Here is a 25,022-nt window from a genome sequence, read left to right as displayed (position 1 = left end):
GAGCAGGAAATGCCCGGTGAAGTTTGAGGTGCACTCGTGCCTCTGCTTTGCCTTTGGGAATCCTGGGCATGAGAGAAACCTGAGCCTGCCAAAAGCTGGACTGAAACGGGGAGTGCAGCCGGTAAGGAAAGACCAACCCCGAAACAAGGAGAGGCCCGAGGAGACTGGAAATGGTAACAGGCTCTTCTTTAGAGTCTGGGTTATTGCCAGTTCGAATTTACCCCTCTAATTCCCCCCGAGAAGAGCCTAAATCATCGGGATAGACCGGTTCAAGAGTTACAGGAACTTAGCTAAGCCCAGCCTGCTGCTGTGCATGGGTGTCCCAAATCCCGACGCCCTTCTGGCCCCGGAGCAGAGACCCCCGCGCACTGTGCGGTGCCGGCTGTGAAACCGTCTGCTCCCGAGTCCCCGGGGTGAGCAGCGTCACCTTGTCCCTGCCTCTGGGGGGGAAATCCAGCTCAAAGGGGGAAATGGCTCCTCGAGATTTGAACGAAACTGTGCAGGTTTTTCAGCTGCTCATCGGTCGCTGCAGACAGACGCTTGTGACTGAGCAGCTCTCCTCTAACGCCGAACACTCGGCTGATCTGTCTCAGGGAAAGGAGAAGCCCGAGAGGAACGGACGGTCTGGACGGGAGGCACCGGGAGGGGCAGCGGCAGCAGCGGGCAGGAGCCGGGGAAAAGGCAATTGCGGCAGCGGGAGATGGCGAGCGCCGACCCACGGGCCACGGACCGGAACAGAACCCGGCCCGAGCGGGGGAAGAGCCGCGCCCGCGGGCTCGGGGCAGCGGCTCCGCGGCTCCCGGGGCTCCCGGGGCTGCCCGGGCGGGCGAGTGCGAGGGGCGGCGGGGCCAGCGCGGGGGCGGGGCCCAGGAGAGACGGGGCGTGTCCATGCAAATGAGGCAGCGCCGCGCCGCATGCCGGGAAGAAAATCCCCCGCGCTCTCCCGCTGCCCTCGCGCGTCCGCGGGCGCTGCGCGGGCCGGGCCGTGCGGAACGGGGCGCGGATTTTGGGGCCCGGCTGCGTGCGGGGCTGGCGGGGCCGGGGTGGCGGTGGGCGTGTGTTGTGGGTGCGTGCGGCGGGCGGGGGCTGCGGGCGGTGGGCGGTGGGGTCATACTTACCTGGCAGGGGAGACACCATGATCAGGCAGGTGGTTTTCCCAGGGCGAGGCTCATCCCTTGCACTCCGGGTGTGCTGACCCCTGCGATTTCCCCAAATGCGGGAAACTCGACTGCATAATTTGTGGTAGTGGGGGACTGCGTTCGCGCTCTCCCCTGGTTCTGCGGTTAAAGGGAAGATTTAGTCGGTTCGGCGATGTCGAGCGGAGCTCTCATTCCGCGCTGCCGTGGCCGCGGTCGCTGCTCGCCGTGTACCGAGAGCACAGCGCACAGCCCGGCCCTGCAGCGAGCCCGGCCCGAGGGACACGGCAGCCGCGGCATCCGGGACCGCGGGTGCAGGAGCCGATCCGGGCCGGGTCTGGGATTCTCCGGCAGGACGGGAAAGCAGCGAGGGCGGTCCGGTCGTGCTCTCGGTGCGCAGTTCGAGCACAGCCGGGGATGGGGATGGGGATGGGGCAGGGACCGGGCGCCGAGGTCCCCTGGATCCGGGCTTGCAAAGCTGCTGCCGCAGCGTTGGATTAGGAAGCGTAAGGATCAGGAGGAGGGACAACAGCTCTCCACCCTGCCCCTGGAGCAGCACACACCACCACTACTGTTATGAACGAGACCAGGGAGACCATCTGAGAGCCACTCGGTTGTTAAAAACGGAGCAGAGACTCTCTCTCAAAAAACCGGCACCCGTTTATTGGTACACAGCTGTAGAAGGCGGAGGACCCGAGATAAGCCCGAGTCCCCTCTCGGCAAGCCGGAACACGACACAGGGCATCACCACCCTGACACAGCGGGTGCTCCCTTGGAAACCCCGAGCGGCAGCCCGACACTCCCTCTTACACCCCCTCGGTCCGGAATTGGTGGGATTTGGATCCTCGCGGTGAATGCTCCGTCTCCGGGGCTTCCATTGGTAATTAGTGGCGTTCATTCCTGTCCAATCATTCTCTCGGGGCGTCGAGTGATGGGACAGTTCCTTCCACCTGTCGCAGCCCGTGGCGCTGCTGTCACTGCGCTGACTTCACCCCGAGGTGTTACCACGTCTCCCTGGAACAGCCCACACCACATCCTGGACCCCTTTAAACCTTTAACTAACATTAATTAACTATTTGCAACACTTTAGCCAACCCCAAAAAGGCAACGAACTTCCCCCTAGAGCTACAACATTATAACAGTTAATTTAGCCCCTTTAAACCTTTAACTTTCATTAATTAACTTTTTGGAACACTTTAACACTTTAACCAACACCCCAAACCAACGAACTTCCCCCCTGGAGCTACAACATTATAACAATTAACTTAGAAAACTAACTAACCCCAACTCGCAACAAATATCAACCAAATTTTACTTATATCACTACCTGCCAGGTGCCGCTGCCTGCAAGTGGTGGCCCCTTGCCCAGCAGGAGGGATGGCAGGGCAGGGCAGGGCAGGGCAGGGCAGGGCAGCCTGTCACGGTTCACAGCAGGGACTGGGAGAGAAGGTCCCAGGTGGGAGGAAAGGGACAGGAGCCGTACCCAGCTCGTTGGAGACAAAAGAATCCGTCTGCACCCGCTCGCAGAACTTGTAGGTCTCGCAGCAGACCAGGACTGGCACGTTGTAGGCCTTGGAGACCAGGGCGATCTGCGAGGTGCCCACGCGGGACATGACAGAGCCATTGGCCAGGAGCGCGTGGGCGCCCAGCAGCACTTTGGACACCTGGCAGGGAAGCAGGGGCACCTGTCAGCACCTTGGGTGGCACCGCAGCCTCCGTGGCGCTGGGCGCGGCCCCTCACCTCGGGCAGCGCGGGCGGGAGGCGACCCGGCAGCTCCGGTACCGCCGGCAGCAGCGCCCGGGAGCGGGGCCGGCGCTCCGCGGCTGGGGGCGTGTCCATGCAAATGAGGCAGCGCCGCGCCGCATGCCGGGAAGAAAATCCCCCGCGCTCTCCCGCTGCCCTCGCGCGTCCGCGGGCGCTGCGCGGGCCGGGCCGTGCGGAACGGGGCGCGGATTTTGGGGCCCGGCTGCGTGCGGGGCTGGCGGGGCCGGGGTGGCGGTGGGCGTGTGTTGTGGGTGCGTGCGGCGGGCAGGGGCTGCGGGCAGTGGGCGGTGGGGTCATACTTACCTGGCAGGGGAGACACCATGATCAGGCAGGTGGTTTTCCCAGGGCGAGGCTCATCCCTTGCACTCCGGGTGTGCTGACCCCTGCGATTTCCCCAAATGCGGGAAACTCGACTGCATAATTTGTGGTAGTGGGGGACTGCGTTCGCGCTCTCCCCTGGTTCTGCGGTTAAAAGAAAGAGCTTAAGAAATAGAAGCGCCTCATTTGCACAGACACGCCCCCAGCTTGGTCTCAATGCTCTGCTGCCGGTGGCGGCGCTGCAGCCGTGGACACGCCCCCCACCTTGTAACCCCGCCCAGTTGTTTGCGTCATCAGAGCATCTCCCCCTCAAGCCCCGCCTGCCGCCTCATGGCTGCCGCTATGTGGGCGGGGCCTGCGGGAAGGCGGGGCCTGCCCCCGGTCACGTTGCCCAGCGAGGCGGGGCGGGGACGTGGCAGCCGGTGCTGGCGGCGCGTGTCCGACGGAGCGGCCAATCAGCGGCGGCGGCGCGCGCACGCGCCCTGGGCCCGGCCCGGCGCCGCCCCAGGCGCTCCGGGTCTCGATGGCGGCGGCGGGAGCGGCCGCGGGCCCGGCCATGGCCGGCGCCGCTACCGGGCGCTGGGAGGTGGTGCGCAAGGGCCGGCGGGGCCCCGCGGGCGGCACCGGCAGCCGCCGTGCCCTGGGTGAGGCCAACGCCGGCCGCGCTCTGCCGCTGCCCGGTAAGCGTCAGCGGCCGCGGGCCCCCGGTGCGGCGGGCGGAGGTGCCGTGGGTCTGGGGGCTCGTGTGGGATGGCCGGGATCCCTGGTGGGTCCCGGGGCTGGGAGGGCTCGGCTGCAGGGCCTCGGGTGGGGCGGGTGCGGTTCTCCAGTGGGTCCCGAAGGTCCGGGAGCGGTATCGGCTCCGGTACCGGGCTTGTCTGGGCTTGGCGGCGGTGCCGCGTGGTGCTGAGGGGTCTGTGGGGGCGCAGAGGGGTCTGTGTGGCGCCGTGAGGGTGCTGAGGGGTCTGTGTGGGCCCTGGCGGTGCTGTACCCCATCCCTGGCCCCCCCCCACACCATGGCCCCGTGTGGGCATTGGCAGGGGATGTGATCTACCCTCGTGCCCCAGATCCGTCCCCTTCCCCTCGTGTCACCGCTGCCCACGCCGCTCTCTGTCACCCTTCCCCTGTCCCCTTCCCAGCTCCCATCGCCACCTCCAGCACCATCTTCCAGCTGGGCTTCGAACGGGGGCTGCGGAAGCAGAACAAGGAGCAGGTGCCGCCGGCCGCGGCCCCCGAGCCGCCGCAGCGCAGGCAGCACGCGGGGAAGAGCGGCAAGAAGCCCTCGGGGAGCGAGGCGGGCGCCAAACCGGGCCGGTGCCGCTCGCTGGAGGAAGCCCTGAAAGCCGTGAGTGTGCCTGGCTGGGTCCCAGCCCGCGGGAGCGTGTCGGGGCAGAGCACGGGGCTGCTGTTCCCAGCCCCTGTTCCGTCTGCCCCGGGTGACAGGAGCAGTGCAGACAGTGCCCTGTCCTGCTGCAGCCTCTCTGTGTAGCTGACCTCCCCGTGGGCTGCATAGGAGGAGCTGCCCCGTGCTGGAGGCAGAGCGGCAGGAAGGGGATCTCTGGTTCCCTCTGGAACAAGGAAGCCTTGTGATGGCTGGAACCTCCTCCCTGTCTGGGTGGTGGGGCCCTGGGAGTCGCTCTTGTAGTTCTGTGCTCTGGCTGGATCTGCAGAACCTGTCTGTGTCTGTCTCGCCTGTCCCGACCGTGTCTGAGCAGGGAGGGTTCCAGAACTGGCCCAGGCGGGCTGTGTTGGGGTGGTGTGTCCCCGGGGTTGGCAGGCATTGCTCACTCAGCTGTGTGTCACATCCCCCTCATGCCCTGGGGCCTCCTGAGCAGGGGATTTCCCTCTGCAACCCCCTGCACTGGGTGGGGTTTCTCTCCATCCCTCCAGTAGTTCTCCACATCCAGTGCAGACAGTGACAGCTGGTGCAGGAGTGTGTGGGACTCCCATGTTCCCTGTGCTCAGCAGTGACACACACTGTGTGGCTTTGTCAGGTCACTGATAGGGGTTTGGGGGCAGGTTTTGTTTCCTGCTGTGGCACCAGCTGGTTTGGGTAGAATTCCTCTCACAGGGCAGGGCTGAGGCAAGGTGCCCAAGGGCATCTGGCTCAGCATGGCAGTGGGAATCCACTCATAGGGGACATGGTCAGGCTCTCACAGAGTCTGAGCCTTGCAGCAAGCCCTGATGGAGCAGCCCCATCTGGGTGTAAAAGCAGGGCATGAGCATGTCTGGGTAGCAGTGGAGAGGGGTGGGAGCTGCTGTTGCGTACCTGGTTTGGTGCTGTGGGCTGTTCATCAGGTGGGTTTGGTGGCTCATGGCTCTGTGTGCCTGGTTTGGTGCTGTGGGCTGTTCATCAGGTGGGTTTGGTGGCCCATGGCTCTGTGTGCCTGGTTTGGTGCTGTGGGCTGTTCATCAGGTGGGTTGGGTGGCTCATGCTGTTTCCTCCCTGGCTGTGGACTGTGGACCAGCCATGGCTGGGATCACCGGGGCTTGTGCTTGCCAAGCTGCAGCTATGAGCAAGCCCTTAGTTTGGGCTGATGGGCTCACTGGCTGGCCACTGGCTGCCCCAGGCAATGCTCTGGAGCTCTGGCAGCAGGGGATTTCCATGTGGGAAGGGCAGTGATCTCAGAATGGAGCTGGAAGCATTTCCCTCAGTGGCCCTTTAGGAGTCAGAGTTAACTATCTCCTTCCTGTGCTTTTTGCCCAGTTCTGTTTGTCCTGGGTTGAGTTTGTCTGTCTGTCTGTCACTTCCAGCTGGACCTGGCAGATCTGCAGAAGGAGCTGGAGAAGAGCAAGAGCGTGTTCCCCGAGAACCCCTCAGTGTGGGTGAAGGACCTGGCTGGGTACCTCAACTATAAGCTGCAAGCACCCAGGAGTGACCCCGTGCTGAGCCAGCACCCCCACGGTCCGTGTCCTGCTGTGGTCCTTTGGTGACAAAACAGGGAGCATTTGCTTGTTCTGGGCTGTCCCCACAACTGCCTTCTCTTGGCCACAAACACAGGGAAATTGCCCGTGCAGTTGGCAAATTGGCAAATTCCCCAGTCTCCCCTTCTCCATAGGGATCCATGACCTCTGCCTGCTGCTGTGGAGCTCAGTTCACTCCCAGTGCTAGAGGGATGTTGGGGCAGGATTTCCCTTTCCTGTGTGATCAGTTAGTCCCCACTCACAATGAGAATGTCATTTTGGGTGGCAGGGAGGAGGGGCACAAAGTGCCTTCTCCAGACCCCTGTCCATCCCCCAGCATCAGCATTCCATGGGAAGCCATCCCTTAGGGCTGGATTATCTGCCTCTGACACGGAGTCACTGGGGAGGAGGCCAGTGCTGCCCAGCTGGTGTGAGGATGAGGCACTCCCTGCACCCACCTCACACTGGGCTGGTTCCTCCAGCTGCTGGAGCTCTCCAGAACAGGGTCTCACCAACTCTTCCCTCCCTCGTGCCCCCCAGACTATCCGTACTGCCTGGTGAGCAAGGAGCTGAGGAGCATCATCCGCTCCCTGCTGGGAAAGGCGTCGGGCGTCCTGGAGCTCTTCTTTGACCACTGCATCTACACCATGCTGCAGGAGCTGGACAAGGCCTCAGGTCAGCACCCTGTGGCTCCCTGGCCTCCCCCAGTGTCTGTGCCTCGTTGCCTCTTTGGAAACTCCTTGTAGTTCCTCTCTGGAGGCCGTGGCTGAGCAGGATCTCCCCCATCTCCATTCCAGGGGAGTCACTGCACGGGTACAGGATCTGCATCCAGGCACTTCTCCTGGACAGGCCCCGCATTGCCACCACCAACCTGGGCAAGGTGAGCTGGGCTGAGCCAGGTTTGAGTGCTGTTGACCTGGTGGTGCTGCTCCTCCATCCCATTGTACAAAGCCCTTGTACCTCACTGCCCTCCTGTGTCCGCAGTGGGCTCTGCCTGCCCCACCCAGCAGCCCCCAGAGCTGGGTTTGGGGTTCCCTCTGTTCCCCCAGAATGCTCCTGGCCTCACCTGGGGCTGTAGATCCCTCCCAGGGGCTAGGGGCCTGGGTGCTGCTGGTCCCATGGCTCCAGTTTGCTTGGGCTGGGATGGTTGCAGCTCTTGCCAACTGTGTCCTGTCCTCCCTCAGTACCTGGAGGTGTTGCGCTCCCAGCAGAACCGGCCGGCGAAATGCCTGACTGTCCTCTGGGCACTGGGGCAGGCCGGGTTCAGCGACCTCCACGAGGGCCTGAAAGGTGAGAGCTGGGAGCAGAGGTATGGCATCCCCTCCTGGGACTGCCAGTGACCTCCTCTCCTGCTGGTGGTTCTGCTGAGGGGTGGGAAAAGGTTGGGATCCCAAGAAGAGCCACCCTGCTTGGAAGTGCAGGGAGCTTGCTGCTCCCCTCTCCTGCAGCACAGCTGAAGCCCTTCCCAAGGGATCTGCCTGCCTGCCCACTGTGTGGTTTGTGTGCTGGGCTGTCCTGGTGCAGGGACAGCCCAGCCAGAGCCTCCTGCCTCTCCCTGCAGTGTGGCTTGGAGTCATGCTCCCGGTGCTCGGCATCAAGTCCCTCTCACCGTACGCCGTTTCCTACCTGGACCGGCTCCTGATGTGAGTGCCACCCTGTGTCCCCGGGGCTCTGGAGCTGGCACTGCCCCAGGCCAGACCCACAGCAGCTCAGGGCTCTGTTCTGCAGGATGCACCCCAACCTCACCAAAGGCTTCGGCATGATCGGCCCCAAGGACTTCTTCCCGCTCCTGGACTTCGCCTTCATGCCCAACAACTCGCTGTCCCCCAGGTACACCGATCCATCCGGGCACAGCGTGCCATGGGGCAGGCCCTGTGCCCCCCTGTGCCCCCTGTGCCCGCTGGCCCTCAGCAGCCTCTGCTCTCCCCCAGCCTGCAGGAGCAGCTGCGGCGCCTCTACCCCCGCCTGAAGGTGCTGGCCTTCGGCGCCCGGCCCGAGGCAGCCCTGCACACCTACTTCCCCTCCTTCCTGTCCCGAGCCACGCCCGCCTGCCCCGCCGCCATGAAGGAGGAGGTGAGCCTGCCAGGGCACGGGCTGTTTGCTGGTCCCATGGAGAGGAGGCAGGACAGGCCTGTGCTGTCACTGGGGCTGCCTGCTCCCAGGGGATAGCAGTCATCAAATCATTGAATGTTTGGGTGGGAAGGGCCCTTGGAGACCGTCCAGTTCCATGCTCCTCTGTGGGCAGGGGTGCTGCAGCTCTGTTTGGTGCTTCAGGAGCTGGCTGGCTGTGCCAGGGTACAGCCTGGAGCATGGGGTGTCTGGCAGGATGGGGAGAAGGTCTCATGTAATGACCTGCTGTGCTCCCTCCCCAGCTTCTGACCTCCATGAGCCAGTGCCTGAGCCTGGACCCACTGACCTTCAGCGTCTGGAGGCAGCTCTACACCAAGCACCTAGCTCAGTCCAGGTCAGTGGCTCCAGGGAGGGCCAGGGCTCACCTACAGAACCTTTGGGACACCTAAATTCCCTCTGGGAGCTCTTAACCAAGCCTGTGTTGTCCTTCCCCCAGTTTGCTGCTGAACCACCTCCTGGAGTCCTGGGAGAGCAGCAGCAAGAAGGTAGGGCTGAGCTGTGGCACAGGGGCAGCTGTGGGGTGGGAGAGTGTCCCCGTGCTGCTGTGAGAGCTCCCTGAGCTGGCAGTGTCCCCACGGGACCTGCAGTTGCCCTCCTGGTGCCATGGCAGCTCAGGAGGTCTGTGGGGACCTGGGGGTCCTGACACAGCCCCTGCTGTCCCCAAGGTGCATCAGTCACTGCAGGAAACGGTTCGCTCCTTCAAAGTGACAAACGAGGAGCTGGCAGCCAGGGGGACTGCAGGGGACCAGGATGTGGCCGCCTGTGACACTGCCTGCAAGGTGAGGGACAGCAGGCAGCACCAGGGGCCAGAGTTCAGCTCCCTGCTGGGGCTCTGCTCAGCCCCTCCTGCTGCTGGGCCAGGGACACGCTGCAGACAGATGTGCTGGTCCCTGTCCAAGCCCAGCTGCTCAGCAGATGTGTCTGTCCCAGCTGCGAGCCAGGGCTGTGCTGGGGCCTCCCGGTGTCAGGACCCTGCAGTGACAGTGACACAGGGCCTTGTCCTCCCCCCAGGAGCTGCTGCACAAGATGAGGGGCCGGGGATTCCCCTGGTCACGCCTGCTGCTCGTCCTGCTGGCCTTCGCTGCTGGCTTCTTCCTGCACGACGTGCAGACACACGGCTCCTTCCAGGGTACGGTGGGGACTCACAGTAATCCAGAAATCCCCTGGGAACATCCGGCATCCCCAGCACTGCCAAGGACACACTGTCCTGTGTCCCCCCAAGTGCCACATCCCCCAGGGGATGGAAACCACCATTGCCGTGGACAGCCCTTTCTATGGAAAAACTGATTTTTGTTTACAACCTAAACTTATCCTGTCACAAGCTTGAGGCTTTTTCCCCTTGCTCAGGAGTGATCTTCCCTCTCTGAGATCACTCCTGTGGCTGGTCCCCTGAGCAGAGCCTCTCCATGTCCCTGCCTTTGTGCTGTGGCTGCTGTGAGCAGTGGGACCTGTCCATCTGTCCAGTTGGGGGGCTCTGGGGGATGCAGGCAGACTGCAGTGAGACTTGTCCATCTGTCCAGCTGGGGGGCTCTGGGGGATGCAGGCAGACTGCAGTGGGACTTATCCATCTGTCCAGCTGGGGGTCCTGGGGGATGCAGGCCCTGCAGGCAGACTGCAGTGGGACTTATCCATCTGTCCAGCTGGGGGTCCTGGGGGATGCAGGTGCTGCAGGCAGCCTGCTCTCACCCTGTTCCCGTTTGGGAGGGTCTCCCTGCTCAGGGGGTCTGTCCATCTGTCCCCTCCTGGAGCATCTCCCAAGGATGCTCCCACAGCGCAGCTCGAGCCGTGTGTCCCCACAGAGTCCTTGGGGACAGACGGACGTGTGTCCCCTCAGCCAAGGGCCACTCAAGGATCACACTTGTCTCTTGCAGCCTCGTCCTCTGCTCAGCTGCTCCGCTCCTCAGGCGTCCTGCCTGCCTCCCAGCTGGCCTGGCAGAAGGTGTCCCTTGGCTGCCTGGAGGGGTACAGGTCTGTGACACCAGCGTGGCTGGGATGAGGTGGGGGAGGCTGTTGTGCAGCACAGCGAGGGTTTGGGAGGGAGCTGGGGGCTGTTCCCCAGCCCTGCCTGGAAGCACTTCCAGCTCAGACTGGAGCTCTCCCCGTTACACTGTGGTGGCAGCTCCATGCCCATGTGCTGTGTGTGGCAGCCACGGTGCCGTGGTCCAGCACTGCCCTCATCTGAGGACTCCCTTGCAGGTGGCTGGAGCACAGCCTGGCCCACCACGGTTCTGTGGCTGTGTCCATGCTGTGGCCACAGCTGGAGCTGCTCTGGAAAACGAGTGGTGAGATGGCCCAGGATGTGTCCCAGCAGTGCTACTCCCTGCTCTCCTGGCTCCATGGCAACCTGCCCTGGCTCAGTGACTGGGTGAGTGGGGGCTCCCAGGGCTGGGGGAGACAAGGAGTGCCAGTGGGGGGCTTGTAGGACTGGGAACTCTGTACCAGGGGGTACAGGGCGAGGCTGAAGTAGCATGGTAATGTGTTTGCCACTGCTCCGGGCAGGAACTGCCATTGTTTGGGTTCTGGGAAGGGGACAGCCCCATGGCAGGTCTCTGATGTTCTCCTGTGGCACAGCCCACTCTGTTTCCAGTGACTGTGGTGCTCCAGAAGCCAGCATCTTGGTGGCAGTGGGGTGACACCAGTGTCTCTCAGAGTATGGGTGCCCTGTCTGCTGAGTTCTGGAGAAGGGGGAATATGGGGAGAGCTGAAGGATGCTGGAGAAGGGGGTGGGTGAGATGGGACCATCACAGGTATCCAGGACTGCAGACTGGCAGTGCCCAGACCTGCTGGGGGGCTGGTGTTCACCCCAGGCCGTGTCTCTGCTCCACAGCTCCAGAACCGGCTGCCCGAGGCGCTGCTGCACTTCGCCGAGTGCGTGCGGGAGCTGCTGCTGTTCCTGCTGCGGAGCTGCCTGCTGCCCCTGCTGCAGGGCCTGGCTGCAGTGCTGCAGCGGGGCTGGCAGAGCTGCCTGGACTCCTGCAAGTGAGCAGCCCTGCTGCGGGGTCCCCGGGGGCTCTGCTCCCTCCTCCTCCTCCTCGGGCTCTGCTCCCTCCTCCTCCTCGGGCTCTGCTCCCCCTCAGTGCTGCAGGGGTCTCTCCCTATGCCTGCTGGGGCTGTCCCCAGTCGTGCTCTGCAGACCCAGAACCAGGCAGACCCTGCTGAGGGTGCTCCTGTATCCCCCATGTCATTCATCCCTTCTGGCTCTGATTCCCCCCTGTAATCCCTTGTTCTTGTTTTGCAGTGGGGACGTGACGTGGGAGTGTGTGAGGGACCACTTGATGAGCTTCACCTATTCTTCCTGGATTTATCTGCAAAATGCAACCCTGGCCCTCAAAAACTGGGCCCTGGCCATGATTTCTGGACACTGAGCTGTTCTCTGGAGGTCACACCGGGTCCCAGTGTTCCAGCTGCCAAGGAACATCCAGAGTGCAGCAGGATGTGGGACAGAGGCGTCAAGGGCAATGCCCACAGGAACTTTGGGTCAATCTGGGGCTTTTGGGGAGGTTTATTTTCCTGGGCAGCTGGGGAGACACACATCCAGGTTTTTCCACACCCTGTGACTGCTTTGGCTTTCCCTGTCTCACAATCCCTGGGTGGGTGATCCCCATCCCCTTGTGGTTTGCCTGCTTACAGGATCAGGGGTGGACACCTGGAGCCCCTCACCTTCCCACCCCTTTCCACCAATGAATGAACTGATTTATTTTATTATTTTTTCCTTATAATTGCTCCATATGCTTTATATTTGTTCCTTATTGAAGATGGCTGTGCATGGTGGGGGGGAGGGGCTGGTCAGACTCCCCTGCACCCCAGTTCCTCACCCCTTCCCAGCCCCGTGTCCATTCACACCCTGTGTCCATTCACACCCTGTGTCCGGTCATGGAGATCAGATGCTGGGGTCTCCAGTGTCCATTCACACCCAGTGTCCTGTCACACCCAGTGTCCGGTCACCCCCTGTGTCCATTCACACCTAGTGTCTGGTCGCACCCCGTGTCAATTCACACCCTTCTGTCCATTCACCCCCTGTGTCCGGTCACACCCAGTGTCCGGTCACCCCCTGTGTCCATTCAACTCTGCCGTCCCTGCCGGCGCGGAGCCCAGCGGGGGGCGTGGTCATGGCCGTTGGGGGCGTGGTCATGGCCATTGGGGGCGTGGTCTGCTCTTTGTGGGAGAGGGGCGTGGCAGAGAGGAGGAGCGGCCGCGGCCCCGCTGCGGCCGTTGCCGAGGCGCCAGCCAATGGGCGGGCGCGTTGCTGGGAGGCGGCAGCCAATGGGCGCGCGCGTTGCTGTTGCCGGGCGGCCCGTACCGGCCGTCCCGCGGCCATCCGGGGCGATGCCGGTCCCGGCCCTGCCGGGCCATGGAGATCCGCTGCGGGGGTCTCCTCTTCAGCTCCCGCTTCGACTCGGGGAACCTGGCACACGTAGAACAGGTGCGGCCTACAGAGCCGGGAGGCGGCCCCGCCGCCCGCGCCAACGCTCTCCCCGCTGCCGACTACGAGTTCAACGTGTGGACGCGGCCCGACTGCGCCCACACCGAGTATGAGAACGGCAACAGGTACCGGTGGGCGAGGGAACCGGGAAGGGGCGGCCGGTACCGGGCCGGGCGGGCCGGGATCCGGATGGACTCACCCTGGAGAGATCCTGGCGGGGCCCCGGGAGTGGCTGGTGCGGTGTGGGGCTGGCGCTGGAAGGGGGCCGGTGGGGCTGGGGGAGCCGGTGGTGCCAGCGGTGCCCGGGAGGGGGCTCGGGGGGTTTGTGCCCTCCCCAGGGGGCCTGACAGGCTCTGGAGGGATTGGGTGGTACCGGGTAGGGGCGGGTGCCTCGGGTGGGGGTCTGAGGAAAGGGGCTGGGGGATGTAGCGGGGTCTCAGGTGCCCTGGGAGCGGGTTCGGGCGGTCTGGTTCCGCCCCCGCCGGGGCTCTGGCAGGCTCTTGGTGGGGCCGGGTGGGTGGAAGAGACAGCAGAGAGCGCGGGGACCCCCGGGCAGGGCAGGGGCTGAGGCGGCGCCGCTCCACCGCTCCGCAGGTCCTGGTTCTACTTCAGCGTGCGGGGGGGGGGGCCCCGGGGAAGCTGATCAAGCTGCACATCCTGAACATGAACAAGCAGAGCCGGCTGTACGCGCAGGGCATGACCCCCTTCGTGCGCACCCTGCCCGTGCGGCCGCGCTGGGAGCGCATCCGGCAGCGGCCCAGCTTCCAGGTGAGAGAGAGCCCCGAGCGCTCCCCGCGCCGGCGCGGCTGTGCGGGGCAGCTCTGGGGCACAGCCACCCCGTGCTCCCTGCCCTGGGCCGAGCCCCAGCTTCTGCTGGCTTGGTGGAGCAGCTGGTTGTTGCTGGCATCTCCAAGGGAGGGATAGGAGCAGCAGCAGTTGCTGTGCCGTGGGGATAGCCAAGGGCCAGTGGCCACGGGCACCCCCAATGCCTGTGGGGGCCGGAGGAGAGCAGCAGGGGCTGTGCTAGGCTGGCCCTGCCCCTGAGCCCGTGCGCAGCCCTCTCCGTCCGTGGCAGGTGGTGGAGACGCAGTTTGTGCTGTCCTTCGTGCACCGCTTCCTGGAGCACCGCGGGGCCACCACCTACTTTGCCTTCTGTTATCCCTTCTCCTACACCGAGTGCCAGGACATGCTGGCACAGCTGGATGGCCGCTTCCAGGACTGCAGGCACATGTCCCCCAGCAGGTGTGCCTCCCACTTTTGCTTTCCTGGCTTCTGTTCCACCTTCCTAGCCCTCACCCTTTTCCTGGGCTGAGCCTGCTTGGGTTTTTTGCTCTGGGGAAGCTCTGTCTGCAGCAGGAGGGTCTCTGTGCCCTCCCCAGAGCTGCCTGGCCCATGCTTCTCTGTGCCCCAGCTCTGCACAAGCAGTGGAAGCTGCTCACCCTGAGCTACCCACGGGGTTCCAGAGGATCCCTTATTGTTCTGGAGCCCAGTCCCTCCTGCCACAATGGGTTATCTCCCTGGTGGGATGAATCCCTCAGTGCTCTGTCCCTCCTGCTGGGATGCATTATCTCCTCGATAGGATGACCTGACCTTCTGTGCCAGGTCTGTCTGTGCACAGGCTGATCTCCCACAGCTGGGGGGTTGGGCAGTGCAAACCCCAGCCCTGGGCCCCCCTCCTTTCCCTGAAGGAATGGCTCCTCGTGTTCCCAGCAGGCTCTGAGGGTATCCAGCAGCAAACAGCCCAGATGTGGGGGTGGTCCTTGTGGGGCTGGGGGTGCAGAGTACTGGAAGCATTTCCAACCCAGCTGGGAGCCCTCTTGCTCTTGGGGTGGCTGAGATCCCTCCTCACCCCGCAGCCCCCTCGACTCAGTGTACTACCACCGGGAGCTGCTCTGCCACTCTCTGGACAAGCTGCGTGTGGACCTGCTGACCATCACCTCCTGCCATGGCATGCAGGAGAAGCGGGAGCCCCGGCTGGACAAGCTTTTCCCAGACACCAGCACACCCCGGCCTCGCTGCTTCACTGGAAAGCGGGTGAGAGACACACCAGCTTCGGGGCTGGGTGGGGATGGGGGGCCAGCAGCCCCCGTGGTGGCCTGTGTGTTGGCTGCAGTATGTCTGTGCCCAGAATGGCACCACGCACCAAGGGCTGGAGCATTTGGGCAGAGTTTGTGGAGCAAAGTCTGTGAGACCCTTTGCTATTGCAGTATCCTGGGGCAGGCAGGCAGGAGACCCTCTCCTCACTCCATCTGTTTTCCCCAGGTGTTTTTCCTCAGCAGTAGAGTCCACCCAGGAGAAACCCCCTCCAGCTTTGTCTTCAACGGTTTCCTGGACTTCATCCTGCGGGAGGAGGATCCCCGTGCCCAGATGCTGCGGCGGATGTTCGTCTTCAAGCTCATCCCCATGCTGAACCCCGACGGGGTGGCACGGGGCCACTACCGGTGAGTGCAGCTGGGCTCTCCTGCCTGGGAGCCTGATCCGTGTCTCATGGATTCATTTGGGTTGGAAAAGCCCTCCAAGACCACTGAGTCCAACCATACCCCCAAGAAAAAGAAGCAGAAATAATTTATTTGAGTATTGGTTGATAGATGTGAGTAAAAGGTGAGTGTCCTTCACTTATAGGTGTGGATTTGGAAAGTCTGTGAGTTTGCTGAAGAAGGGATCTAAGGAAGCTGATTCTATGATTTTTGTAAAATTTATAAAAATCGTAGAATCCTGGATTCACTTGGGTTGGAAGAGCCCTGTGAGCCCATCAAGCCCAAGCTTCCCCAGCACTGCCAAGGCCACCTTTGTCCCCTGTCCCCAAGTGCCACATCCATAGGGCTTTGAAATGCCTTCAGGGATGGGGAACCCACCCCTGCCCCGGGCAGCTGTGCCAGCACTGGACAGCCCTTTCCATGGAGAAAGTGTTCCCAATATCCAGTCTTAACCTTTCTTGGTTCAACTTGAGGCTGTTCCCTTGTTCTCTGGGAGCAGAACCCAACCCTCCCACATGGCTCCATCCTCCTGTCAGGGAGTTGCAGGGAGTGACAAGGTCCCCCTGAGGCTCCTTTTCTCCAGGCTGAGCCCCTTTCCCAGCTCCCTCAGCCTCTCCTGGTGCTCCAGCCCCTTCCCAGCTCTGTTCCTGTCTCTGGGGAGGATCGTGCAGGGCTCTGCCACACTGTGCAGTGTCAGTGCACAGTTTGGTCATTGGTTTGGCCATTGCACTCCAGGACAGAGCCCAGAGCCCTCAGCATTCCCAGGTGAGCTCAGCTCTGCTGGGGTGCCCTGGAAGGTGCTCACGTCTCTGCTGTCTCCGCAGAACCGACTCACGCGGGGTGAACCTGAACCGGCAGTACCTGCAGCCCGACGCCGAGCTGCACCCCGCCGTGTACGGGGCCAAAGCCGTCCTGCTCTACCACCACATCCACAGCCGTGTCCTGCCAGGCTCCCCGGACTGGAGGACGTTTGTCTCCCCACTCAGCACCAGCTCGCTGAGCATAAAATCTCCCAACCGTCCCGCCCCAGCCGTGGAGGCCACGTTATCAGAGCTGGACAAAACCAACAACCTCCGCAACTGCCCCAGCACCTGGCGTGCCAGCACCCACCCGTGCCTGGCCCAGGATGCCCAGCTGCCAGACAGCGCCGAGCGAGCCAGCTGGATCCTGCCGTCCAGCCACAGCACCGAGCACTGTGAAGAGGGGCCGTGGGCGCCTCCCCCAGCCCCCGTCCCCAAAGCTGCTGAGCCCCCTGAGCCCATTGCACCCCGGGACAGTGGCCTGGCTTACTACGTGGACCTGCACGGCCACGCCTCCAAGCGCGGCTGCTTCATGTACGGCAACAGCTTCAGCGACGAGAACGACCAGGTGAGGGCACAGCCAAAATCCAGAGCTGCTGCTGGGACCCTCCTGCTGCTCTGCCCCCTACCCAGGGGCCACAGTGCTCCTGCTGCTGGGAGAGGAGCTTGGAATCCCTTCCTTCTCCTTTCCTTCCTCCTCTTTTCGTCTTCCTCCTCCTCTCTCTCCTCCTCCAGCGTGGTGACAGGGCAGCAGGAGGTCTCAATGCCCCTGGGTCAGCAGGGTGTCCTCCCAGCTGGCTGTCAGGAGGGCCCACCGGGAGTAGGGCAGGGGAGGGCAGCACGCCCTGGGCACAGCTGGAGCTTGTGAGACCCTGGAACTGTGGGCAGAGGGGGCCCTGGTCCCACTGGAGCAGGATGAGCAGACAAGGGTCACCCCCGTTCTCCCTGCACTGTGCAGGTGGAGAACATGCTGTTCCCCAAACTCATCTCCCTGAACTCGCCTCACTTTGACTTCATGGGCTGTAACTTCTCGGAGAAGAACATGTACGCGCGGGACAAGCGGGACGGGCAGTCCAAGGAGGGCAGCGGGCGCGTGGCTGTCTACAAGGCCCTGGGCATCATCCACAGGTAGGGCAGCACGGGGGCCATCCCAGTGGCACCAGGGGCTTGTGCTGGGTGGGGGGTGTTGGACAAATGGGAGCCAGTTCTGTGGCACTGACAAGTCCCACGTGGCCCCAGGGCGGGTCAGCAGAGGCTGGGCCTGGCTGTGCCCTGGGTGTTCCCAAGATGCAGGCTCAGCCAGGCTCCTTTCCTTCCTCTTCCTCCCCATCCCTCCTGCAGCTGCTCTGGCCTCTTGTCCCTGCTCTTGCACAGCTTTCTGAGGGGAATTCTCCTCTTTCCTGGGTGTTCCTCTCTATATTGAGCTGTAATGAAGTAGAGTTGCAATAGGCACAGCGTCCTCATGGCTGTGTGTGATATTCCAGCCTCAGCCCATCACTGATCCCGTGGGTGGGGGATACCTGTGATCCACTCCTCTCCCATGTGGGGTGGGATATTCCTGGCCTGTTCCTGTGTGGAACACCGTGGGGTGAGGCAGCCAGACCCACAGACTGGAGGTTCTCTCTGTTTCCTCAGCACTTGCTGTGTGCTCAGCTGCTGCTTCCTGCCCAGCACCAGCCCAGCCCCACAGGAACAAGCACACACGTGGGCTTTGGGCTTGGCTCACTGGGGTGCTTTGCTCTGTGACTGACCTGGAGTAGCCCAGGTTGTTGATCCAACATCCCAAAAAGTGCTGGGAGTGCTCACAGTGCACGTGTGGTCCCTCAAGCAGACTGGGACAGAGCTGCTCAGGTTTTCTGCAGTGCTGGCCCTGCAGCTGTGTCTGGGCAGTGGGACAGATGGGAGCCATCCCAGCTGGCAGGTCCTAGCCCACATTTCTCCATCCCTCCTCCTCCTGGAGGACATGCTCCAAGGCACCTTGAGGGTCAGGGGGAGGCTGTAGCCACCCACTCCCTGGATTGTTGGTGTTGACAGCACATAATTCCCTTTTGCTATGCATCAGGGAGCCCCCCATTGCCCATAACCTTCCAGAGGTGACCAAGAGGTCTCCTCACAGGGACCTTGGCAGTTTGGGTGCCACCCTTAGGGCCCCAGACATCCATCCCAAACTCCCATCATGCTGATCTCTGGTACATCTATGCATCCCCACACAGGGAGTGGGCCATTCCTGCTGTAGGAGGGTGCTGTCCTCAAAACCCTGCCACTTACCCTGCACTTCTGTGTCCTTTGGAGCAGGACCCCCTTCCTGGTGCAATGGGACAATGGGACCCCCTTTCCGGTACCCTGAATCTGCTGAAGTGGCTCTCCCGGGGAGTAATGTGGGATAACCCCAGCCCTGCTGTGGGTTTGTGGGGTAACAGGGGCTCCCTCGTGCCCCACAGCTACACCCTGGAGTGCAACTACAACACGGGGCGCTCGGTGAACAGCATCCCGGGGGCCTGCCACGACAACGGCCGCGCCAGCCCCCCGCCGCCGCCCGCCTTCCCCTCCCGCTACACCGTGGAGCTCTTCGAGCAGGTACAGGCCCCGGGGAGCCTGCTGGGGAGTGACATCTGCAGGGTGGGCTGGGCTTGCCTTTGGGGCTGGGCTTCTGTCCTGCACTTGCTTTGCTGTCCCAGGCTCTAGGGAGCTGCCCCTCTCCCCAGTGCCCCCATTACCTGACGTTCTCCCTTCCTGGAATCCCCCCTTCCTGGTGGGAATTCTCATGGCCCCCTTCTCCTGGTGGCTTCCTCTCTCTGTGATCCCCCTCACTACTGCTCCTCTCCCCAGTGCTCCCCACTGTATCCTTCCCCTCTCCCTGTGCTCCCCTTCTTGCTGTGCCCTCTCCTGCTCAGTGTGCCCCTTTCTCCCGTGCCTGTCCCTCCCGTTGTGCTGTCCCTCAGTCGTGCCCATCCCTCCCGTTGTGCTGTTCCCTCGGCCGTGCCCCTTTCCCCTGTGCCCCTCCCTCCCGTTGCACTGTCCCTCAGCCGTGCCTGTCCCGGGCAGGTGGGCCGGGCGGTGGCGGTGGCGGCCCTGGACATGGCCGACTGCAACCCCTGGCCGCGGATCGTGCTCTCGGAGCACACCTGCCTGGGCAACCTGCGCGCCTGGATGCTGAAGCACGTGCGGGGGCTGCGCGGCGCCGCCGGGGGCCCGCGGAGGAGAGGAGGTGCCAGGACCCCCCCCAGGAGCTCCACGTAAGGGCCGGCTGGGGCGAGCGTGGGAGCTGCAGGATAACGGCACTTAGAGATGATAAATGTCCCCAAGTGAGTCACCTGCCAGGGCCACCTGCCCTGGCCCCAGCCCTTCCAAGCTCTGGGAACTGCAGCTGTCGGTCCCTCTGCTCTGAGCCATCGGCAGAGAAGGGCAGAGAGCGAACTGGTTGGGATTTGCCTGCCCCAGTCATCTGGGAGGTCTCTGCTGCATCACCTCCAGCACTGGGCTGGGATGGGAGACACTGAGGGAGCTGGGAGGCTCAGCCTGAAGAGGAAGCTCAGGGTTCCTCTCCACAGCTCCCTGATAGCAGTGGAGCCATGTGGGGGTTGGGTTCTGCTCCCGGGAAACAAGGGACAGGACCAGAGGGAACAGTTGTGCCAGGGGAAGTTCAGGTTGGATATCGGGAACAATTTCTTCATGGGAAGTGCTATCCAGCACAGGGCACGGGTGGAGTCCCCATCCCTGGAGGGATTTAAAAGCCCTGTGGATGTGACACTAGAGGCTATGGGTTGGTGGTGGCCTTGGCAGTGCTGAAGAAGGGTTGGACATGATGGTGTCTAAGGCCTTTTCCAAACTCAGCAATTCCATGATTTGGGGCTGGGGGTGAGGGAACCCTGAGACAATGCTGGGCACTGAGGCTGCAGCTCTCAGGGACACTCACCCTGAGAGTGGCCATCCTTGTCCCCAGCTGTTCAGCAGCTCCTGAGGAGAAGTCCAGGGCTCTGCTGGGGTGGTGCCACAGCTGCTCAGCACTCGGTGCTGGCCTGGGTTGGTGGGTGGAGGGCAGAGGGGAGCCCCCCTCCCCATCACCGTGCTGGGCTGACCCCCGTCTCTCACCCCTCCAGCGGGCTGCCCACCTCGGCCTCTGACAACGCACTGGCCCGTGCCAGGAGCTTCAGCAACGGCACCAGCGGGAGCGGGGGCAGCCAGCAGGAGTCCCCCCGCATCCGAGCCTCCCCCAGCTTCACCTTCGGCAGCCCCAGGCCCCCGGCGGCCGTGGCCTCCCAGAGCCCCCCGAGCAGCAGCAGCAGCAGCGCCCCGGCCCTGGGCAGAGGTAAGCCAGGCTGGGCACCCCTGGCACGCCTGCTGCGGCGCCTGTCCGGCTGCTGGGCAGGACCACAGCCCTGAGCAGACACGGGACAGTGGGTTTGTGTGGAACAGGGTGTGAGGGGCCCCATCCCCACAGGAGGCTCCTGAGCGGGGTCAGGGCTGACACTGCACAGCAAGACCTGCAGTTTTACAGCCCTGCTCCTGCTGAGCTCCTGCTCCACGGCCCTTCAGCCCTGGCTGGGCAGGAGCTGCTGCTGCTCCACTGGGATGTGAAGGACCCTGAGCACTGGGGCTGCAGGGTGATGCCCCCCCTCCAGTGCCAGGGCTAAGGGCATTCTGTAGAAGCCAGCACAGAAAACCTTTGTTGAATTTGCCACTGTTTCCAAGCATTCCTGAGGCCAGCAGGGACACACCAAAGTGCCTTTTCCCTCTTTAGGCACTGGCTGGGCAACAATGTGTTGTGACCTGTGGCTGTGGTGTGGTGAGCTGGCAGGGGCCACCAGGGGGTTTCCAACATGCAGAGTCCCCTGTGGTGGGGGCTGATGTGCTGCAGTGGGGTGCCAAAGTCAGGCAAGACCCTGGCTATGCCCCCTGTGCTAGCATTGCCACTGTGGGGCAGGGGCTCAGGGCTGTGGGGGACAGGCAGTGGCAGGGGAAGCCCTGCAGCCCTGTGCTCCCATCCACTGTGGGGCCCAGCCCTGGGGGCACCGTGCTCCAAAGCCTCCCAGTTGCCAGGACTGGGGGTGTGAGCCAGGGGCAAGTGTCTGGGTGTGCCTGGAGCTGTACTTGTGTTGTTGACCTCTGCATTCCTCTGGTATCTGTCGTGTTGTCCTCGGGGTTTGCTGCCCAGCCCTCTGTCGTGACTGTGTCTTGTCTGCCATGAGAACATGGTGGGGAGGAAATAAAAGGCTGATGTTCTCATGGGCACGTTGTTCCGTCTGTTCCTTTGGCCGGGCCCAGCTGGAGCGAGCCCTGCCCCGTCCCTGGCTGAAGGGACTGGGGACACCTGGGGCTGTGAGCAGGGACAGACCGTGTGAGCCACTGGGGCAGAGCCTGCTCCATGGTGTCCCCAGGACCGTTGGGTGGGCTCTCCTGCCTGCCTGGCCCATGCTCCTCCAGCAGTGACCAGCACAGTGAGTGCCCCATGGGACACTGCACCCTCATGCTGCCTGGCACTGGGACCAGGACCTGGCTCTTCCTCCCCTGCCCTGGCATCAGCTTGACCTGCTTCCTGCCTGGCTGCTCCAGACCCCCCTGCTCCAGCTGCTCTCCCACCACCTGCGAGGGGCCCAGGACTGTCAGCACCCCTGTGTCTGCAGGGGGACCCCTGGCAGTGCCAGCCCAGCCTCTGCCCTCCCCAGGCAGCGGGGAGGAAGCTTGGAGGTGTGATGGGGGGGGCTGGATGGCACAGCGTGAAGACCCTGGTCTTGTCCCATCCTCATGTCCCACTCCAGCCTGGCCACACCTGGGGAGCCCAGAGCTGTGTTCATGTGAGGGGGGCTCTGCCAACCCCCATGACACCTTCAGCTGCCATTGGCCCTTGCTGGCTGAGCTTGGTCCCCAGCTTGTGCTGTTTTAGTCCAGGTGAAGCCAGCTGTCATTTGCCAGTACCTCCACCAGCAGCAGAGGCTCCTGCTTGCAGGGTCCCATTTTCTGTGGGGTCTGGCCCTGGCTTCACCCCAATGGGCAGTGTGCCCCCCACCTCACTTCTTCAGTGGGATGGGGAGAAAACTCAGTTGAGATAAAGACTTTAACCAGCTGACCAGAAACTGGGAGCAAAACTGAGGCAACTCAGGTGTGTTCCTTCAGTGCTGTCCATTGCAGCCAGGCCCCCAAACACCTTCCTTTTTCCCAGCTCCCCTGGCTGAGCAGATGCCCATGCTCCAGGACATACCCTGGTTCAGAGGGCATGGCTGTGCTGCCAGCTCCTCACTCCTGGCCAGCACGGTCACACCAGTGCCATGGGAAGCCAAGGCAGGCACTTGGCTCCAGCTGGGGCCAGTGATGTGCAGAAGCACACAGCACCACCAGGCAGAGCCTGTTGCACTGGCAGCACGAGCTGGGATTGAGCTCTGGCCCATCACATCCTCCTGCCACTCCCAGGGCGACCCCTCGGTGTTGGGCTGTGCGGAGGGGCCTGGCCCTGGCAGAGCTTGTGTGAGGCCACTGCAGGGTCACTAGGCTGTGCCAGTGTGCCCCATGATGGGCAGCTGGGGCCTCCACGGTGGCCCTGAGCCCCTCACCAACAGGGGCTGAGCTGTGTCTCCTCTGTCACACAGGGACTCTGCCCAAGGGCACCCGGGCAGCACTGAGCAGCAGCCACGGACCACGGGAGGCCCAGCGAGGCGTGGGAGAGCCCCAGGACATGGCACCTCTGCAGGTACCAGAGGCACCAGCAGGGAGGGACCTGGGGGTGCAGCAAGGCTGTGCCCAGGGAAGGGGCTGCCCCATGGCTCTGCTGGGTGTGCCCTTTTGGGGGGCTGCCCTAAAGACTGGGAGCTCCCCCACCCGTGGACATACCCGTGGTATTTCTGTCACACATACCTTTCCCTAAGACGTGGGGAAACTCTGGGGACAAAGACCTGGCACTGATCCTCTTCCTGCTCCCACAGATTCTCCCCATGAAGCTGAATGCCCGGAGAGCCTCAGAAAGGGCTGGGTAGGTGCTGCTGCCAGCTGGGTGTGGAGCCATCTCAGCGCCCTGAGCTAAGCCCCTGCCAGGCAGGGAGAGCTGGGTGACCAGACACCCCCAGGCAGGGGCTGTGGGGCACGAGATGGGCACTGTGCCCCACTGACACGGGTCTGTGTCCCACAGGACTCTGCCTGGAGGCCCCCGTACCCCCCCCGAGGGTGCTGAGCACCGAGGGACCCTTCCTGTGCTGGAGCAGAGGCCTGCGCCCCCAGCTACAGCCCCGCCGTTCCGGGGAGCTGCGGCACGGGCAGGGCTCTCACGGCCCTGCTCTGCCCCGTGGCGGCAGCCCCTGGGCAAGGGCACCGTGCTGGTGGCCCCCCTGCCCCTGCCCACGGCGCCGCCCCCCGCCGCAGCCCCCGAGCACCGCTCCCACCTCACCCCGCTCCTGCCGGCAGCTCCTCTCCTCCTGCGCTGAGGGACCCCAGCCCAGCCCCGCTCCTCCCCGCGGGCCCGGAGGAGGGGCCGGCCCAAGGGAGATGATGACGCCACACGGTTCTGTCGTGTATCAGGTGTTTGTGTTAAAGCTGGTTTGGAAGAAGCTCGGCCTCGCCTCTCTCGGGGCCCCGCCGCGGCATCGCCGCGGGAGGGAGCGGGGGCGGCGGCACCGGGGCTCCCTCACTCCTGCTTCTTGGGGTTGTTGACGGCCACGTAGTGGTACAGGACGACGAGGAGGAAGAGCGAGACGCCCAGCATGTTGGCGAAGATGGCGAGCTGCACGTCCGTGATCATCCTGCGGGCGAGGGGAAACACGCACGGTAGCATCCCGCAGGGACCCGCGGGAGGGCCCGAACCGCCCCAACCGGGTCCGTCCCGCTCCTGCCCGGTTCCCCGGTGTCCTGGCTCCCGCTCCTGCCCGGTTCCCGCTCCTGCCAGGCTCCCCCGGTGTCCCGGTTCCTGCCGAGCTCCCCCGGTCTCCCACCCCCGCTCCTGCCGGGCTCCCCAGGTGTCCCACCCCCGCTCCTGCCTGGCTCCCCCGGTGTCCCACCCCCGCTCCTGCCTGGCTCCCCCGGTGTCTCCACCCCCGCTCCTGCCTGGCTCCCCCGGTATTCCGGCTCCCACTCCTGCTGGGTTCCCCCGGTATTCCGGCTCCCGCTCCTGCCTGGCTCTCCCGGTGTCCCGGCTCCCGCTTCCTGCCCGGTTCCCCGGTGTTCCGGCTCCCGCTCCTGCCTAGTTCTCCCGGTGTCGCGGTTCCCGCTCCGGGCCCGCCGCTCCGACACGTCTCCCTGAGCGCGGTGCTTCCGGCCGCGGGGCACGCCGGGAGTCGCCTGGCCCCGGTGGTGACGTCACGGCAACCGGGCGCCGGCCAAGCGGCGGGCTCCTGGCTGTGGTGACGTCACAGTGCCCAGCCCACCGCGATGACGTCAGCGCTCTGGGCGGGGCCATACCTCCCTGGGAACGCCCCCTGGCGGCCGCCGCGGCTCCTTCTCCATACAAGGCGCGGCGCGAGGGCGGGGCGGGGCCCGGCGGCCCCGGGGCGGCCGCGGCTAATTAGCGCTAATGACTCTAGTGACAGCTCCTTACAGCTGATGACAGCGGGCCGCGGGGCTTTAGCGGGAATGGCTGCACCGGGCTCTGCTGGGACGTACTGGGGCTCGCTGGGTGTACTGGAGTATGCTGGGGCGTAGGGAGGCACGCTGGAGTATGCTGGAATGTGCTGGGGCGCACTGGGGTGGGCTGGGATGTATTGATGGTCTCCAGTCGAGGGGCTCCAGCAGCGAGTCCCCCCGGGGTCCTGTCCCAGCCTGTCCCCTTCCCTGCGCCCCACGCTGTTCCCCACCCCCGGCCGCGGAGCCCCAGCAGGGTCTGGATGCCCTGGGACACGGCAAAGCCACGGCCCCCCACAGCTGCCCCAGCCTCTGAGAGCACAGAGGAGGTAACACCATCCCCCCCTGGGAACGGCCGCGGCTGAGGCTGGGATCTGGCCAAGCCCAGCCCCAGGCCCCTCAGCTCCGCGTCCCCTTCACCGGTGTCTCCCTCCCCCGCATCCCCCTTCCCCCATGTCCCCCTCCCCCCTCCAGCTGCCGGCAGCTGTTTGTGCTTAACCCACACTCGCGGCTCCCCGAGGGCGGGGG

At 64.0% G+C, this 25,022-nt stretch overlaps 4 protein-coding genes and 2 non-coding genes across 10 annotated transcripts in view; 4 read left to right on the top strand and 2 right to left on the bottom strand.

The window, feature by feature from the left end:
• Window positions 1–25,022, bottom strand: part of PREB (prolactin regulatory element binding) — a 59,945-nt gene that overhangs the window by 10,005 nt on the left and 24,918 nt on the right. The gene's annotated exons all lie outside the window — the stretch shown is intronic.
• LOC130251940 (U1 spliceosomal RNA) lies at window positions 1,111–1,274 on the top strand. Its single transcript, XR_008840262.1, has one exon. It is a non-coding gene; the product is annotated as a U1 spliceosomal RNA (small nuclear RNA).
• Window positions 1,779–3,171, bottom strand: LOC130251798 (translation initiation factor eIF-2B subunit delta-like). 4 transcript variants are annotated; one of them, XR_008840238.1, is made up of 3 exons: window positions 2,878–3,171; window positions 2,464–2,800; window positions 1,779–2,150 (listed from the first exon to the last, which is right to left on the bottom strand). XR_008840238.1 is itself a non-coding variant. In XM_056488719.1 (3 exons), the coding sequence occupies exons 1-3, from the start codon at window positions 2,974–2,976 to the stop codon at window positions 2,031–2,033; spliced, it is 411 nt and encodes a 136-aa protein (XP_056344694.1). In that variant the 5' UTR covers window positions 2,977–3,171; the 3' UTR covers window positions 1,779–2,030. The 4 variants fall into 4 exon arrangements, 3 of the variants coding, with proteins under 3 accessions (XP_056344694.1, XP_056344693.1, XP_056344695.1); XM_056488719.1 differs by having other exon boundaries at window positions 2,609–2,800; XM_056488718.1 differs by having other exon boundaries at window positions 1,779–2,188; window positions 2,620–2,800.
• On the top strand, window positions 3,197–3,360 carry LOC130251939 (U1 spliceosomal RNA). The gene has a single exon (XR_008840261.1). It is a non-coding gene; the product is annotated as a U1 spliceosomal RNA (small nuclear RNA).
• On the top strand, window positions 3,699–11,955 carry TMEM214 (transmembrane protein 214). Its single transcript, XM_056488705.1, has 17 exons — window positions 3,699–3,899; window positions 4,359–4,564; window positions 5,974–6,124; window positions 6,664–6,798; window positions 6,921–7,003; window positions 7,308–7,413; window positions 7,685–7,766; window positions 7,852–7,953; window positions 8,055–8,196; window positions 8,496–8,587; window positions 8,690–8,738; window positions 8,919–9,032; window positions 9,265–9,382; window positions 10,125–10,221; window positions 10,450–10,618; window positions 11,081–11,232; window positions 11,492–11,955. The coding sequence occupies exons 1-17, from the start codon at window positions 3,743–3,745 to the stop codon at window positions 11,616–11,618; spliced, it is 2,082 nt and encodes a 693-aa protein (XP_056344680.1). The 5' UTR covers window positions 3,699–3,742; the 3' UTR covers window positions 11,619–11,955.
• AGBL5 (AGBL carboxypeptidase 5) lies at window positions 11,974–23,488 on the top strand. Its single transcript, XM_056488704.1, is given in 14 exon segments — window positions 11,974–12,801; window positions 13,271–13,295; window positions 13,298–13,444; window positions 13,752–13,918; window positions 14,533–14,710; window positions 14,939–15,117; window positions 15,978–16,521; window positions 16,912–17,081; window positions 18,395–18,530; window positions 18,999–19,189; window positions 20,054–20,262; window positions 22,538–22,638; window positions 22,871–22,917; window positions 23,074–23,488. Coding segments are annotated over 14 exon segments (2,583 nt in total). The 5' UTR covers window positions 11,974–12,604; the 3' UTR covers window positions 23,366–23,488.

Source organism: Oenanthe melanoleuca, chromosome 3 (genome assembly GCF_029582105.1).
Source record: "Oenanthe melanoleuca isolate GR-GAL-2019-014 chromosome 3, OMel1.0, whole genome shotgun sequence".
Lineage (NCBI taxonomy): Eukaryota > Metazoa > Chordata > Aves > Passeriformes > Muscicapidae > Oenanthe > Oenanthe melanoleuca.
Note: the sequence above shows the minus strand (reverse complement) of the source record. Positions and strands in the feature narration are given on the sequence as shown.